Source organism: Vitis vinifera, chromosome 13 (assembly GCF_030704535.1).
Source record: "Vitis vinifera cultivar Pinot Noir 40024 chromosome 13, ASM3070453v1".
NCBI classification, from domain to species: domain Eukaryota; kingdom Viridiplantae; phylum Streptophyta; class Magnoliopsida; order Vitales; family Vitaceae; genus Vitis; species Vitis vinifera.
In genome coordinates, this window is record NC_081817.1 from 5639346 (window position 1) to 5652902 (window position 13557).

General features: G+C 34.0%; 1 protein-coding gene across 1 annotated transcript; it reads right to left on the reverse strand.

Moving 5' to 3' along the window:
* Positions 1-261: 261 nt before the first annotated feature.
* On the reverse strand, positions 262-12717 carry LOC100256415 (protein disulfide isomerase-like 1-4). Its single transcript, XM_002274981.5, has 12 exons — positions 11825-12717; positions 4726-4855; positions 3877-4042; positions 3667-3785; positions 3505-3585; positions 2329-2412; positions 2144-2218; positions 1919-1987; positions 1746-1826; positions 1495-1629; positions 794-850; positions 262-641 (listed from the first exon to the last, which is right to left on the reverse strand). Exons 1-12 carry the CDS (start codon positions 12346-12348, stop codon positions 477-479), a joined length of 1686 nt encoding a protein of 561 aa, XP_002275017.1. The 5' UTR covers positions 12349-12717; the 3' UTR covers positions 262-476.
* Positions 12718-13557: the final 840 nt, after the last annotated feature.

Here is a 13557-nt window from a genome sequence, read left to right on the forward strand (position 1 = left end):
ATTTTTAAATTTGAAATCTAACAATTGGCACCATATATTGGCATGTGTTCTAACTTCTAATTTCATATATAGAAGACGATAACTAATAGCAAACAATAGGAAGCTGCCAAAAAACAATAAGCCTATTTTTTAAATTTCATGATATATAACTGAAAAATATATCCCTCTATAACTCCATCAGCCCATTTGAACTTACAAATGGAGCCACCGATGCCTTCATTACACTCGACCACAATGGGTATTATCCACTGCACCCCTATCTTCATTACCCCTTAACCGCACTTCTATAAACATCTTACATGAATAAAAACTTTTATGGCATTCTCAGGATTCTTGAATGGGGGGAAGAAGGAGAATTTAAGTTACAAAATACAATTAATATAATTGAACTCTGCCTTGCCTAAGCCTTTTTTATACTCTGTTGTTTTCTGTATCCAAAACCTAATAACCAAATCCAACAAAATGCTGGTCAGATCTCACAATTCATCCTTGACACTGTTATTGCTCTCATTGCCATCCTTGGCCTCAGCACCCTTGGAGCTCTGGTATGAAGCTGGTTTTTTGAGCTTGAAAGGGATGGATGCATACTTCTTAAGGAACTTATAGAATGCCACCAAAGTACGGTCACCATCAAAAGTGATCTGCAGAACCCAAAAATCAAATATCAGATAAGAAAATCAAGTAATGCTAGAGGGCATGGGTGATACTGATACCTGAGTTAACTAGACAAGAATGATGGGAATTTAAACAGTATCCACAAAAGTGACAAATTGGAGAAATGAATTCCACTAACCGGATCAAAGCTCTTATTCCCAGCCGGGAAGAAAAGAATTGTAGGGAACCCATCAGTCTGCAAAAGAAAAACAACTTTCACCCAAATGTTCTCGCTTTTCTCTCATAAGCATTTACTGTCACCCTTCAGTATCCTCAATTTTATAAACCAAAACAAATCAATGGTGCATACTAAAATTTCCATGGTTGCATGTTATCTGTCACACATCAGTTCAATGGGCTTCGAGGAGAAAAATAATAAGAGTAGGTCTATGAATGCTTTCACATTTACATCCTCTCCATACCATTCTGTGAGATAAATAATGATGTATAAACATAAAGGAATCAGCGATGCAAACAAGGAGCAGAAATTAACCTGTCCAAATATATATTAAGGAGAAGATATATCTATATGTTGTCAAAATAACTCAATCCAGGACATTGTCACAAAAAAACATTCAGAAAACTGAAATTGACTAACTTGGCCATGGTGCTTCTTATGGACTCCAAAAAGCATTTTTGAAGGGGAGGGAGTGGTATGGCTTATTCTTTGCCAACCACTTGCCCAGTTGAACTCCAAAACCAAAACTAGTTATCAATCAAAACAAGGGTTCTTGAATGCACTCACAGACTCATATCCCACATACTAGTGAAGCAGTTTTAACAATATAAACAGTCAGGGGAGACAAACAATTACAATAACTGAAAGCTTCTAAATGATACCTTTGCTCTTGGGTGCTCATTTTTTGTCCCATCCATCTTAGCTATAACAAGTGAATCAATGCCTCTCAAATACTTGGCAAGCTTGTTGTATGTTGGTTCCAATGCTTGGCAATACCCACACGAGGGATCATATATCTAATTCAAACAAGAAATAGAAATCACAAAAATACATCAGAATAGATCCACAGAGAACAATTAAAAACTTAATGTATATTTGATGATTCATCTATTAACATTAGCTACATTACTACCTCAAGAAGAACATCCTTTGATTCATCCAAAACAAGTTCATCGAAATTATCACCGACAACAATTTTTACATCCCCGTCATTCTGCAACAATTATACATGGAAAGAAAGTTGGATCAGAGGGATGAGAGTGCTCATCAATCACCAGTGTCATAAAGGAAGTCTTAACAACTTACTGTCTCTGGGATTGGGTCTGACTTGTAAAAACGCTTAAGCTTGTCTTCCAAGAAATCTTCGCCAAATGACTATGAGATGATAGAGAGATATGATAGTTACAATAGTAGATCATGAACCATCATGCTTATTGGAAAATGAAAAAAATTATGGATATTCGCGCTATTTGCCCAGAATTGCCCAGAATAAAACTCGGAATAAAATAAATATAAAATAAAACATCATACCTTAATACTGGTCAAGGTTAATTCACCATCCAATACATACTTCTTGGCATCATCATTTCCTGTGTATGCAAGAACCTACATGCAAATGGATGACAACCAAAAGTTGGTTCAAGTCGTGGATGGATCAAATACATGAAAGGACAAATAGAAACAAAAGCAGGAACTGAGTATGGGGAAAAACTCACTCTTGGAGCATCTCCAGTTACACCAAAGTAATCTGCAACTGATTTACCATCCTTGTTGTCCATTTCCACATACACAAAAATAAGCTGCAAGGAACCCAGAAGATCATATTAATAAATAAGTTAGCTGTTAAAATGTCTGCTAGAAACAAGGATTGAACATAGACAGTGATCACATAATATAAAAGAGACATGTCAAAGAAACTAAGATATTTCTTTCTTTTTCCACAAGTTCTATAATTAGTTGTTGTTGCTACATTGTTTTATTAATTTTGCAGAGCCCAAAGGATTCTCATGGCTTTAAAATGTGTCTACATGACTAAGATGAGTTCATACATTTATAATGTTAGAAACTTTTTCCTCTATCCACCCCCCTCTCATATGCAGGCAAGACATCTTCATCATGTCTCATTGGATTGCAGAGTCAAACAAAAACAGACACCCCTTATAAGCCAAACAAACAGAGGCCCACATTAAGGTCGAGGATAAACTCTGATACCATTTATAATAACCTATTTCCAACCATGTAGATATTGTTGACTTTGGACCTACGACTTTAAAACTTGTTTACATGTTAAAGAGGAGTTCATATATATATATATATGTGTGTGTGTGTGTGTGTGTAGTGTCAAGAACTTTTTCCCAACTCCTCGCAGTTCTTTTCCTCTTGACTGCATATGAACTTAAAGACAAATATTTATATCCCATGCAGTACATTCAAAAAACAAGCACACATATAACCATGCCCCAAGACCTAGATCTCAGGGGTTTTTTGTGTCTGCAACATAGTGTCTATATTGGAACCCAACATCCAGACCCATGCTTGTATTTGTAGTGAAGAAACGATCACATCCAAACAATGACTAAAAGCACACATTGCATGGACTGTTTTTAATATGACAACAATATTCAAGGAGAATATGATCAAATGAATTCTAGGTCAGTTTCTTGGTTTGATATTGATCACAAACTAAAATCTGGATGATTCAGACAGTTTTTCATTTGGTGGGAAGAAACTTATTAATTAAAACAAAAGAAAGGAAAATTCTAAATGACTTATCTACATTAAATTAAACAAGGCAATGGTTATTCACATAGATGGGTCTGAGTTCAGTAGAGGAACAAAACTTTATGCTATTAACAGATGTTCATAATGCACTCCACAAATAATAAATTTACCTTTCCCTTGAAAGCTTTTGCTGCTTCTTGAAATTGAGGTAGAACATTCTCTGAATCCTTTGAAGTGGCAAAAAGCAACAACTGAGAAAGAAACAGATACATGTCAAAATGGTGAAATATTAAAATACCTAAATGTAAGAGTATGGAACCAGCAGGACTCACCTGTTTTTTAATTGGATTTTCGAAAATCTGCCGAGAACTTTCCTTAGTAAAAATGATTACCAAAGGATGCTTGTTTGCAAATACAAACTCAGCTATAGCCGATTTGATAAACTGACCATCTGTTGACATGAAAATTGGAAGTATAAGTAAAGGTCCCTCTGTAATATACATTTGAAACCACCAGAGCATTAAGGTGTTGAGCAGACTAACCAAAGTGGCTCAATTTTTCAGCCTCCTTCTTTAGCAATACCAGTGCAGGACGTTTGACTTGTTGATCAATGTGGAAAAGCTTTGCCACCTCTGGACTAGCAGTTTGATAGAAGTTGACATCATCTTCCAATCTTGAAGCAGCAGCCAACTCCTGACTCTCTGGACCCTGTAAATATTGTAGGAAATATAGTTGAGCAGTGTTTACATCACAGAGGTTTAACATGTTGACCTTCCATAGCTTTCATGAAATAATTCCACTAATATAGTAGTGAAGTTCAAATATATGCAAGTTTTTTTAGTTATCAAAATCCAATTAAAGGAATTAAGGGGGAAAAAATCTCAAACTCAGGAATTGATCTTTCAGTTTCTAAGGGCAAATTGTTAGCAGTGCTCAATCTCTCCAAATTATGGCATTACAACCACCCAACCAGCAGAGGCTACAAAACTCTTGGAGACATGATAAGATTAAGCATCTAATGCAGTTAAATAAAATCGCAGACAGTTTATGTCAGTAAAATAATACATCTGTTTCATAATTTCCAGGTTTCTAAGGTTTGATCATCTAATTGGAATTTGATAATCTCCATAAAAGAAAAATGGATAACCTAGAGTATTATAGGAAATATTATATCAATCATCATTGTGATTTTTAATTATCCACCAAAACTACTGTGGAATTGAAGGAGGAAGAACCTTCGCAGCAAAGAACTTCCAGGAAAAGAGAATAAAAAGCTCCAGCTATATTTTCAATATGGACACTTGTTTTTGTTTTCCTTGCTAATTCACTGTCAAGGTTGTTTGGAATCAAACCACAATCAGTAGAGTGCCTTTAGATAAATAGAGAAATACCTCTAAACTGTCCAGGAACCCCAAAACAATTTTTGATTCTGTAGTCAATATGCTTTCTGCCTCCACTGTTGTTGTTATGTTGTGGATGCCAGACTCCATCTTCTTCTTAACCCAAGCCACAATAGCATCTCTGTATATTAAATTAAGAAGTATTAAGACTGATAAGGGACACAAAACAAGCCATTCTTTTTCCACACTGCATCTGCAATGATGATCAATCCATATTTTTAAAACTATTACATGAAAGAATGCCCCAAATTACAACAACTACTGCAGGTAAATGTTAAATCTTCCCCACTTGAATTTTCATCCAAACTTTCATGACATTAAAAAATAAAATAAAATAAAAAACTCAACTGCTATACAATCTAGTTTCTTATTTCAATTTATATTGTATTATATTTTGTATTGAAAATTTCGTCTTAAATTTAGTTTATGTTTTTTGTTCTGACTTGAGCCATATGATCAATCAGTGGCAACAATGTCAAGGTTCAAGGTTGGTGTCCTCCATCAGAAGACAATGTCAAGTGCTGTATGTTAAAAGGTACATAATTATCTCAAGGCAAGACTTAAGCTTGTGCAAGAAATACACAAGGTACTTGGGCAATTGTGTAAGAGACTTGCAAACATGTATTAAAGTGGCTAAAGAGGTAATTTTCTGCATCTCAATTGCACAAATGCACAGGAAAGTCCAAAGATGCAATCTTTTAGCATCTCATTTGTGCACATGCATAAAAGGACTTGTACACTGTGCAAGCAAATACATGAAGTAGCATCCCTTTTATGCATGTCTGCAAGAGAGGCAAGATCATTTTGTAAGTCTGGTGTTAATCCATTTCAAATCTTTGGGTATCAAAAGTTAGTTATAAAGGTTGTCACAAAGATCTAACCACCGATAAATAGGGCTTGATCACTTTATCCATAACCAACTTTGTTGAGAACTCAATGAGAGCATCTTTGGGAAAAATTTAGGGTTACTTGTCACGAATTTAGGCCTTTCCTAAGCTCACGTGCGGCACTTAGACAACTCAAGCCACTTGATGTTGCTAAATCAGTCTTTCCCCAATCTTAGCTTGCTATGCTAAGCAACGCTACATGACTTTGTAGCTACAATGCACAATGAAGGCAACACTTAAGAAAGAAAGTTTTGTATTGCACAAGAATGCTTTACAATGCTAGGAAGCTCTCAACCTACTTGGTGTCTTGGCCAAATGAGGTCACCTCCTATTTATAGGCACCCAAGGACCTCTTTGGAACCCACAAAGGTTCCACTGTACCCTAAAATTCTCTAGAATTCTCTATACAAAGGTTATGTACAACATATGTACAAGTGTAATCTAGAACTCTCTAGAATGCCTCACACACTTCCCTTGTCTTCCATCCTTGTGTAGAGATGTGTGGACATCTCTAGACTTCTCTAAAATCTTCCACACTCCTCCACTAGTAGACAAATGTGGATTGTTCTAAGAGGTTCCAGAAGCTTCCTGCTCTCCCATATAAGTTCAAAGGAGGGTTATTTGAGCAATTCTTGTGTACACTAGAGACAATTTTACCACAACTTTGAATTCTCATTGGATTTTTTATCAATGCAATCTCATTCATTCTCAAATGTAGAGGGAGTTCAAAGATTTCGCATGAAGGTAGGAGTCTTGAAGAAATTTTAAATGTTAGAAGAAATCAAGGATTGATTGAAAAGGAGTAGCATGGGCTAGGCAAACCAAAGATTAATGTAGTGGCTCAAATTTGGTAAGAAAAACATTTGTATCAATTTTTTTATTAATGGATTGTTGAGAAGTCAATTGAGTCTCATGGTTTTTTACCTTGTGAAGACACTTTCCATTAAAATGATTGAGTAATTGTGGATGTGTTTTTTATTTGGATTGTGAGATACTAATACTTTGAATTCATAAAATAGAACATTCCATCAATTGAGAGAAATTTAGACAAATTTTCTATTGACATCAAAGCAAGCTCGCTCAAAATTTATTTTGATTCAATCTGTAAATTGCTTAAAAGAGAAGCATCAATAGCAAGACCTCAATATTTTGGGATGACAACCACACTCATTCAAAGGTTAATACATACATACATATATATATAACGGACAAGTTTAGAATTCAGTTGAGCTTGGTTGATCATCACTTATGGTTCTACAGAAGGATACAAGTTCTAATGTATAGAAAAACCAAAACTAAGTTGGGACAAAAATGAGAATGAAATGAGTGAGAACAATGTGAAAGTCATGTAATCAATCTTTAGTGCATCAAGTTGTGACAATTTTCATAAAATTTCTTCCTCTAAATCTTCTAGGGGAGCTTGAGACATATCACAATTAACTCATAAGGGCACAAACATGGTTAAATGCCAAAACTCTTAATGCCCTATAACTATAGTTAATTTTATTGATTGGTTGGGATCCTCTTAAGGTTGTTTTTGGGCTAGGTGACTTTTTGGGCCTCTTTATTTTTCTTTAGCCTTTTTGGTGATGGGTGTTTAGGTTTGTATACCTTGCAAAGTTCTATATACCTTGAGTCGCTTTTTTGGCGTCTCTTTTTAATGAATTATCTTTACCTATCAAAAAAAAAAAATGGTTCAAATCCATTCAAATAGAAGACACTAAGACTCTTTTTAGAGAACAATGCAAAGTTGATGAGCAAAATAAATTATACCTTTCCAGATATACCTTCAATGGAGATTAAGAATCTTAAGATATATTTTTATGATGTTATATAGCTCTATTAGATTCATCTAAACACATTTTTTTTTCCAAAAAAAAAAAAAAATCATTGGAAACTTCAATGTGTTGATTATAAGGATGTAGCCATGGTTGACATGAGTTGTTCATATGAATTAACAGAATTTCAAATACTATAAGCAAAAAACTTGATTCATATTTTGCATATGGTTTGATAATGTATTTGCCTATCAAAAATGAAAAAAAAAAAGTAGTTTTGAAAATGTGTGAGCCAAGATTAATCAATAATCAACATGAGAACATCAATTGATATATCAAGGTTTTACTTAATTAATTCTAGAACAATTAACGATGAATTTTCTAGATTTCTACCTCCCTATCTCCCTATCCCTTGGTTGTTTGCCCATGTTTAATAAAAATAAATAATAAAGGCATTTGTCCAAAAGAATTTGTGATACACACTTTAATTTCACCCAAAATACCTGTGCCAATATGATATGACAAGTGTGTGGGTATCGATATGGGGATCATTTTCAAATACTCTTATATTGCTTTGGATATTCTCTATTTTCATTATTTTTTCTTTTCTAAAGATAAGGATGAAAGAGAAAAGAAAGAGAACCTTGTTTTTTCCAAGGAAATGTTAATTTTTTGTTTCTAATTGAAAATTTCCCTTTATTATGTCATATCCAAATATCATTCAAGATCATTTTTCAATCGAAGCCCTGTATCCAGAATTTGATATATGAAGGATCAAAAAGCTAGATACATACTAGCATTGGCCCCTGTACCCAAATCCATGTGACAAGCAAAAAATATTTCCCCCATTTAATAACCAAGTCCTATGCCTAAGTAGGCGCACTAGGATTTGTGTCAGAGATGGTAAGAGAATAGTCAAGAGCACAAATGATGAACAATAACTTTTCTACCTACCCAATAATTAGGTTTCTTGGCTAACTAAATAGCAATGAGACGCATCAAACAATGGATATAGCATGTATGCATATGTAACTTAGTTGTTGCACCCTTTTTTGTTCGAGTCTATGTTCCTAACAAATGTCTTAGCATCTAATGTCCTAAAGCCAATTGGCTTCATGGTTGTTGCTCTTGAACTTACTACATGGGCTATCTAGAAAGCTTAAGAACTTTGTTGGGTAGTGCTTTGGTAAAATAAAATAAAGGTTATATATTCGATGACTATGACTATTAAGGACAACTGACTCCAAGTTGTCTAGTGAATTAAATAAGTCCATAAGTTGAATTTGTTGATTTGAAGGGAGCAAATTCCTAGTAAGACTTGGTACGTCATTGAATGTGCAATTGATACGTTTTAGATTTCTTTTGTCTTTGTGTTTTTTTTTTTTTTTTTTCTGATAGGTATCAGATTTATTGTCTTATTATAAAAAAGATTGCTTTCAAAACTAGTGTTGAGTGTATCCTTAGTTTTTGGTTTGATCATTTTTATAAGCTCAAGAGCATGTCTTTGTGCTTGCTCAATCTTGCAGTTGGCTTTGGCGAGCATTTGCTTCATTTTTGCAAGATGGATGACCTTACATGATTCCCATTGACCCAATATGACATGCTAAACATCATTCAGAAGTTCAAGTATCAATCTAGCTTTCGTAACATTCAACTTATGTATTACATTCATATTAGCAATTCCATCTTAATTTTAGCTTTGGTTTTTATAACAACTTGAATCATATGATCAATCAATGCCAACAAAGTTCAAGTTCAAGTCCAAGGTTGGTGTCTATCAATAAAAGACAATGTCTATATGCTCTCCAATATTTTAAAAGGCTAAAAGCGGTCTCGAGGTGTTTTGCCTTAATGAGAGGAAGCATAACCTCAAGGAACAAGGCGTAAGCCTCAATTTAAAACATCATAATAATAATAATAATAGTAAAAATAAAAAATATCTTAAAATTAGAAAAATACTAACAAATCACATGAAAATTAAATAAAAAGTAAATCATATAGTAAATAATAATCAAATTAGTTGAATGTCATTTTCAATAACTTCTAATTTAGTTTTTCTTGTCTCTTCTAAAGTCCAACTCTCTCTCATGCATTTATCAAATAATCTTCAAAACCACCATCATTATCACTAGTAAGATTCTCCAATGAATCATAATTATATCTCATTACTCTATTATCCTCTCCATCAATGTTATTAGCAACCCCTTTTTCTTTATCCATTAATCACTGTGATCTTTTTTTCCTTTATCCATCAATAATAAGATAATGATTATATATAAACTCGATCACTATAGTGAGCAACAATTCTTTTATTTCTTCTTCCCAATCTCTTCCTTTCATTTCCATTTAAAGGATTAATTAGTAGTCAACAAAGCCCTTATTTTTTAAAAAAATTAATCCTAATCTTGGATGCAAAACAAAACTTATAAATCTATACCAAAACCCTCTTAACAAATGTATAAAAAAAGCCCATAAAGGCCTTAAACCCATTCAAACGTTTTGAATATTTAAGGCTTAAGCCTTAATAGCCTCAATGCTATAACCTCAAGGCTATAACCCTCAATCGAGTGAGGCTTAAACCTTGATTACCCTCTATTAAGGCTATAGCATGAAGGCTAATTTGCATAGCCTAGCCTTGAGGCAAGCCTTTTAGAACAATTGCCTCAAGGCACAAAATAATGGATTGTAGAATAGTGATGCAAACTTAACCTTGAACAAGGAAGATGCATGCATGTGTAAGGCACTTGTGCACATGTACAAGAGTAGCCAAAGAGGCAGCTTCCTACATCTCACTTGAGCACATGATCAAGGGACTGGCTCACATGGGCAAGAAAGTTTAAAGACAAGTTCTTTAGCATCTTACTTTCCACATGTGCAAGAAAATCTTGAACGCATGTGTGCTAAGGACTCGCCCAAATGCACAAGTGAGGCAAGATCAATTTATGATTCTAGTGCTAGTCTATGTCAATTCTTTGTGTGCCAAAAGATAGTTATGAAGGTTGCTATGAAGCTCTAACCAACTATAAATAGGGTTTCATCACTTAATTTACAACTAACTTTATTGAGAGCTCTTTAAAAGCATCTTTGAGAAAAATCTAGGGTTAGATTTCCACAATCTATATCTTGTGTGCACTTGAGACAATTTTACCACAATTTTGGATCCTCCATGTATCATTTATTGGGGATCTTGAAGCAATTTCAAGTGTTGAAGAAATTAAGGATTGATTGCAAAGAAATTACACAAGATGTGTAGGCAAGATATTCACCTAGTGGGGCAGATTTAAAAATACAATCATTTGGATATCCATTCTTTGAGTAATGGATTGTTGAGAAACCGAATGAGGCTTGAGGTTCTTGACTTGGCAAAGAGGATTTCCATGTAAATTATTAAGTAGAATGTGGTTTTTTTTTCTATATAGTGTGACATGTTAATAAATTGAATTCATTAAATAGAACATTCTATTACTTGGGAGAATCTTAAAAAAAAAAATCATATAAGATGTTAAACAAGATGAAAAAGGAGATTCCTTATTTAGTGGTGTTATTTCGTAATTAATATTTAAAATTACCTTGTATCCTAAGAACTCTACTCCATTTTATAAGTTCTAAACATCTGGGTTGTCTTCTAATGTTATAAAAGTTCTCAATTACCATAACATTTTAATAGCACGTAATAAAAATCAAATGGAAAACTCATCAAAGTGAGCTATTTTCTTACTACAAAATTCACTAAGGCTCCATTTTAGAAAGTATGAAGGAAAATACAATGAAAAGAAAATGGAGGGGGAAAATGGAAGACAAGAAAAGTTGAAGCAAAATAAAAATAGGTCCAAATTAAATGAATTTTTTTACATACCTCTCCAAATTTATTTAATGAAGAATGTGAAAATATATGAAATTTCAAAAAAAAAAAAATTATATTTGATTCCTTTGTGGTTTTCAAGATAAAACAAATAGGAAAATTTGGATTCTTTCCTACATTTTTTTTTCCTTCTTTTTCCCATTTTAAAGTACTCTTCAGGATCCAAACGGAGCATAAATAAATGAACTTATTCGAACGGAACAGCAATCACTCATATGGAAAAATTGAAAAATAAGTATGGTTTTGCATCTATTTGCTTCTTCTCCGACTTAGCCAAGATTTAACAATTTAAGCATATCACATTTTCCAACTCAAGTCAAAATCTCCAACCCTCAGGTTGATTGACAAGAAAACCACAGAAAAGCAAAAAAACAAAAAAAATTGAATCTTATATTCGGCAGCATTGTTTTTCCCCAAAAATAGAAAAACTCAGGCATAATTAAAATGCAAGACACATTTTGTTAATTTCATTTCTTTACCTACATTTTCTCAGCACCCAAGGAGAGCACATCCACAAGTCAAAATTAAAATCCAACAAAAGCAAAGGAATTGAAGGAACTCACTTAGTCCTCAGTCCAGAATAGGCCTTATGAACTCCATCAGCATAGAAATACAAAGTCGGAAACCCCTGCACCTCATACTTGTCCATGAGCCCACTCTCCTCCGTACCATCAACCTTGGCGAGCACCGCCTCTCCCTTCAACTCAGTCGCCGCCTCCGCATACTCCGGCGCCAGAGCCTTGCAATGGCCGCACCACGGCGCATAGAATTCAACCATCACGTAGGGATTCCTCTCCAGGAACTCGCTGAAATTCGCCTCCTTCAACACCACGACATCCTTCTCGTCCACCACCTCGCGATCCGAGTCGTCGTCGCCGCCGGCACCGTCTGAATCGGATAGGTCATCGTCATCGCCGCCGCCGCCGCCGTTGAAGCGGTTTGGATCTGGAGGAGGCGATACGACGTCGTTTTGGTCTTGGGATTGGAGCAGAGTGAGATCTTCTGGTTCGTCGGCTTTGGAGAGGGAAAAGGCAACGAAGGGAAGAAGAATTAAGATTGATAAAATCATAACCACTCTTCCCGCCATTCCGTAGAGCAGTGGAGAGAGTTTCGGACGGTACAGACGGACTACAGAGTCAGAGTGTATGTGGATCTGTGACGGAGGCTTAAAGTACAGCACTGTGACGTTGAAGAACACTACTGCTTGAAACGTGGCAGACTTTTATTCGCAACATTTTCCGATCACACCCACATAGCAAATCAAAAGCGGACACGTCTGAGCAGTGACTCACAGTGCAAGGTTTGACTCAGGCTTTCTGGGACGTGGAAAACAAAAGAGGAGAACGAGAGTTAAGAGGGAAGTGGAAAATGGGAAGAAGACTTATATGTAAATATATTATGTGAGTTTTTTATCAAAATAATTCTTTTTTGAAAAAAAAACACCCAATTTCGATCGGTTTCAAAACACCCAATCATTGATTACGTTTTTAATGAAGGAAAAAAAATATCCAAAAATAACAGATTTAAAAATAAAAATAAAAATAAATGAAAAAATCATTTTTAGTGACTTCCCTTATTATTTTCAAATATATTATTCTTTTAAATTAAAATAATATTTGATCTTACCCTTCTAAATTAAAATAATATCTATAATTAGAATTTTTAAAAAAATCATAAAAACAAGTATAATTAAAAAAAAAAATCCTATTTGAAATTTTTTTATGTTAGTTGATGAAAATGAAAAAAGAAAAAATCATAACACACTTTATTTGGTTTATATGATGTTTTGAAAGTTAAAAATTAATGAAAACAAATTGTTATTCCTTATTATAAATTTTTATTTTAAAAATAGTTTTTTATTTTTTAAATTAAAAACTATTTTGAAATCATACCATGGAATAGACTCCAACTTTATACTTGTTGCTTGAAATTATTATTATTATTTATTTTATTTTAAAAAATTACTTGTAGAGAATAATTACCAAATAAACACAAATTTTTAAAAACAATTTTTTTTTTTTTTACAACTATAAATTGCATGTGGCTCTAATACCATAAAGGATTAGAGACAACTATAATTGGGTGAAAGCCTGACGAAGCAATACTGCATGGAGGTAGAAGGCTCATGGATCATGAACTTCTGCTCTTGAAGAAGAAGTAATGAAGGTGTCTAAGGAATAAGCATCAATTAGCTCTAGGTCAACAGTCTGTGGTAATACAGAGAATGCAAGTATCATCTGGAATGATTGGACGTAAAGGGTCTGTAGGTGATTTTTTAAGTCCATCGTCAAATCCT

Coding starts and splice junctions, on each gene's coding strand:
- LOC100256415 (XM_002274981.5), bottom strand. CDS start 12,348: ATGGCGGGAAGAGTGGTTATGATTTTATCAATCTTAATTCTTCTTCCC. Junction 4,043..4,725: donor GGTTCCTGGACAGTTTAGAG/GTATTTCTCTAT, acceptor CAATATTTACAG/GGTCCAGAGAGTCAGGAGTT. Junction 3,586..3,666: donor AAAATCCAATTAAAAAACAG/GTGAGTCCTGCT, acceptor TTTCTTTCTCAG/TTGTTGCTTTTTGCCACTTC.